Source organism: Anneissia japonica, unplaced genomic scaffold (genome assembly GCF_011630105.1).
Source record: "Anneissia japonica isolate Jap-2015-1 unplaced genomic scaffold, ASM1163010v1 scaffold3862_len378127_cov164, whole genome shotgun sequence".
NCBI classification, from domain to species: domain Eukaryota; kingdom Metazoa; phylum Echinodermata; class Crinoidea; order Comatulida; family Comatulidae; genus Anneissia; species Anneissia japonica.
In genome coordinates, this window is record NW_022702440.1 from 246,390 (window position 1) to 251,096 (window position 4,707).

At 35.4% G+C, this 4,707-nt stretch overlaps 1 protein-coding gene across 1 annotated transcript in view; it reads right to left on the reverse strand.

Moving 5' to 3' along the window:
* The window catches only part of LOC117103865 (pituitary homeobox x-like), a 17,671-nt gene extending 15,042 nt beyond the window's left edge, over window positions 1–2,629 (reverse strand). Inside the window, exon 1 of the mRNA XM_033244480.1 lies at window positions 2,147–2,629. Coding sequence (XP_033100371.1) covers window positions 2,147–2,327 — 181 coding nt within the window. The 5' untranslated portion in view covers window positions 2,328–2,629. The remainder of the gene's footprint in view (window positions 1–2,146) is intronic.
* Between the last annotated feature and the right edge of the window lie 2,078 nt (window positions 2,630–4,707).

Consider the following 4,707-nt stretch of genomic DNA (forward strand, 5'->3'; position numbering starts at 1 on the left):
CAAATATATATATGTATATATGTATATATATATATATATATATATATATATATATCAATTAGGACAATATACATAGGATACAAAATACGTTACATTAAATTTTATACACAATACGCACACCTAATAAAATGCTTAGTAAAAGAACCGTTATAATAATTATTGAAGGCGTACAAACAACGCACGTGTGAATGCTTGTAGACTTTCACGCCGGGTATCAGTTAAAATACTGTAAGGGATATGGATTTGTTCACACATAGAGGATATCACAAGGTATCAAAAGACATGTCTTCACAGCCCAGCAACTTTTAGCATGACCTTAACTACATACCAGTAGTTAAGCACACGGTATGAACAATGGCCATAACAAAACTGAATCAATTAGTAAATGGAATCGAACGAATTTAGGTTACAGAGAGTAAACATGCATACAAAGCTTGAGGCTAGATTATACTATATTCACAATGATGCCATCTAAGAATAATTCAGTGACTTAATATCAACAAATTCAACAACCCGGACCCATATTAGGCCTAGCTAGGGTAGCATGGTCGAACAATGCCAGCGCACATACTTCAAAACATTCAATGTGCTACGCCACATTCGCACCAATTAACGATAATCGCCAAGGTATATTTTGCTGTTCAAATCTTCACAACATTCCTCCCTGGGTGGCTGGTAGTTCGTTTTTTTTCTATTGATTGTGGGTAAAGGAAATTGTATTGATAGAAAGACGAATTCGTGGGTGCAGAGAGAATCGAAGGTTGAGGTTACTAAAATGTGTGCCAGGAAAAGACTGAGTATTCAGTTCCTTAACAAGCTCACGACCCGGCTGTGGTCAATAGCCTGAGAGGAACTCTTGAACAATAACTATGACGATCGTATGCTTCTATCATATGGTTTAGTTATTGCATATTGACCAAGGACACTTAGACACCAAGATTTTGATCAACCATCCATATGTTTTCAGCAAAACCACAACGCCTGTCTAAGTTTCACGATGTAGGCCTATGTAGGTACCCTAAGCCACCTCTCTGCCTAAAACCAAAACACGTCGCAACCCAGGCCAAGTTCTAAGCACAATTTTGTAAGCAAACTTAGGCCTGTGTGAGAAAACTGAATTCCTGTTTTAATCATTAACAATACTTATATTGTGCATATGAACGTATCCTGGCCTAGATGTGTTCACGGTTCATGTAGGCTAAAAAAAAATCTGTCTTTTATATTGTAGTTTTTGGCTGAGCTGGTATACTGTAGATATTGTTAACCGCGTCCTTCGTTGTGAAGTACCTTTGTATGTTACTACGTTTTAGGTGAATTGGGCCTCCGTTCTGCGTTCTGTAACACATTATTAGCACGGTCTAGTGTTCCTGTTTCACTAACAATTAAACTTCCTAACTTTTATTGATATAACAATATTAGCCTACAGAACTAGGACAGGTTTAGGGATTAATATCACGTGAAATCACAGGAACCGGCTTAACAGCTCAGACATACTTGGTCTACAGGTACGCTGCATTAGGCAACATCCCAAATTGAACCATTTTTTTCCAATTATCTTTAGTTAACGAATTTTCATAAAAAATTAACACAATTTTTTTTTAAGCTAGCGGTAATATCCAGATGTAATTATTATCATTGTATAATTTAATGTATATAACAGATAAATCTGAACAAGGTTACAAGCTATACCTAACGAATTACTATATTTAAAAAATTAATGTCGTGAAACATTTCAGTGAAATTTTAAAAATATAATTGTGAAATTATTTTAAAGATCAAGAAATTGGAATAAAAATATGCATTAAATAGGGGAAGTCCCTTCAAACGGAACATCATAGTTTGATGAAGCAGCCTGGCTTTAGGTCTTAAGTCACTGAGCTTTGCATTTATGAGGAATGTTGCGTACTGCAGCCGATCATGTTTGCTCATTCAACCAGAATCATTCGTTATAATCCTCAATTAATCTCTACGCGTATTATGTATAGTTTCTAATCCTAACCGGATTCCTAAATTGATCATGTCACCATTACAAGGGATGCAGCTTAAATTATGTTACCTAATTAGCCCCTAGTTATGTAGATCAACGCCAATCCTAGAGATCAAGAGAGATTTGTTATGTCTTACAAACAATGATAACGCATCTTACGTGATGACAGCGGAGTGGTTGTTCCTATGTTGGTCGTCTGTGGTTCAGGGCTCGCTTGACATTGTGTGACTGGGGGTTGACTGTGGAGGGTAGTCATGTCTGCAAGTCTGGAATGATTTCTGGATCCTTCTGAATTCACTAGTTCCTCAAGCATCGGAAGCGAATCGTTCAAAGTGTCCATACTCGTATTAATCAACGTAATAAAGAGTTCGGTCCCTGGTCGCTCGAGCCAGGTTAATAAAACGCAGAGTCTTCTACCTTATCTAATCTGAACTCAAAAGATCAGCGGCAAATACTGGTGGAATTATTGGAGTCCACACTACAAAAGACAGATCACACTAACTCCTCCAGAAAGCTAGAGCCTATGGAATGATTCAATAAAATCGCTAGGGTTAGTAATAGTCGACTGTGGCAGACGATGCTGGCAATATATAGCGCATGAACCTGAGTGGTAAGCGCATACAACTCTGTGTATACAGAAGACATTATCTTCCTATTAGATACGGCACATAAGTGGGCGGGGCTTAAGCGGATCACTCAACCGTAAGATACTAAACAATTGGACAACCATACACCAATGAAGATAACGGATCGTAAGCATACAGCGCTGCTTGAGCAGTGTAGAGATTTATCCTTCATTTTGATTGGCAGCTGAAAGCTTCAATCGGGACGGTTTGCTATACATGTTAGAAGAATGATCGCATCTACATGCCAGAAAGTTTAGCAAGGATTTACACTTCTCATTCATTATTATCAACATTTTTCTAAATAAAAATGACTTCACAAGAAACTGTTTGAATATTTTGTTTTAATAATTGATATGAATATACTGTGTTTTCCCAAATAAATAATACTTAGGCCCGTCTCATTTGTCTTCTAATTACCATGAACAGACGCATGGTAATGATTTACTACTGACAATAATCAGTAAAAAAAGTTTATACAATTTCAAAACAAATAAACAGATTCAAATAATATAGGCTGCACTCAAATCCATAACCTACACTAGTGCTTGCATTTTATTGGATACAGCATGTTGTATGGTGTATACAAATAGTCAAAACTGTTACAAGATGAATTGCCCATCTCTCTTGAACGTTTGGGCCAGACTACGATTGGACCTACATATTCGTTCAGTTTGATTACCATTATTTTCGCTTTAGGAAGTAGCTGATTTGATGAAATCATTTTACGCTGTGTCTAGTATAAACATTGACATCTTTTGGTAAGAAAATCTGTGGTAAAAAAATAAAACTACATATCTTTAATTTTACAACTAATATTTTACAAAATATCCATAATTACTAAGAAAAAAAACACATATTGTTTGTAATAATTTATAGATAGGCCTTATGTAAATGTTTAATGCTTTTATACAAACATGATTGCAATAGTATACAAACTTGATTATATTTGTACCAAAATGGTAGCATAATAACGCTGCAAACGTCTCTGCAACGTTACATTAACAATATTTCCTGACATAAACTTAACCACAACATACACAACCATAGACGTACAGTATTTATAACGTAACTAATTTCTGACTAAATAACTTTGTAAACGTTGCTCTTTCGGAAGTTGCATTAACAATATTTTCTTACATAGAGCCTAATGACAACGTAAACCTACTCAACGTACAGAAATATTATAAGATGTGTTTTCTGGGTTCAAATCATTTAAAGTGCATCATAACACATCCTACACATTAAAATCCCAAATGGAGCCGCATCGCAGACACTGTAATTGATATACACTCATCCCACAAAGTGCCTGTTTTGCAACAATCGCCAATCAATAGCCCTTAAACAATGCTTTACCGGATTACTTCAAGAGGATATCTGCTCATTATCATCAACCTATGCAGTATTAACTAAACGAGAAGTACATTAGATCAAACAAACAAAAGAGGTTTGAAAACGGCAGAACATTTCTTAACACATACCTATTACCTCTCTTCTCTTTATACAGTAAATCTGAGAGATATTGGGAAGAACGTATTATTATGGGCCTACGGTACTTAACCATAATTATCGACGTGGGTTGACTTGTACGTCGTCGTCGTCCAGTAGTCCTACACACCTTCACAGTACTTCGACATAAAGGTTAGTTTTTATTTGATAAGTATTCTGATATATTTGGGTTTCCTAAATCTATAGGCTTATCTGAAAAAAAAAATGTCAACATATACTTATAGTCCACAGACACTTAACTCATTTTCTGCAGGCTGTAGGAGGTACAGTTTTATTGTAAACCACAGAGGCTTGTAATAATGTAAGTGCATAAGGCATTGTATATATAAGGTATATATCTGTCTCTTATACACATCTAGATGTGTATAAGAGACAGGTGTAGAGATTTATCCTTCATTTTGATTGGCAGCTGAAAGCTTCAATCGGGACGGTTTGCTATACATGTTAGAAGAATGATCGCATCTACATGCCAGAAAGTTTAGCAAGGATTTACACTTCTCATTCATTATTATCAACATTTTTCTAAATAAAAATGACTTCACAAGAAACTGTTTGAATATTTTGTTTTAATAATTGATATGAATATAC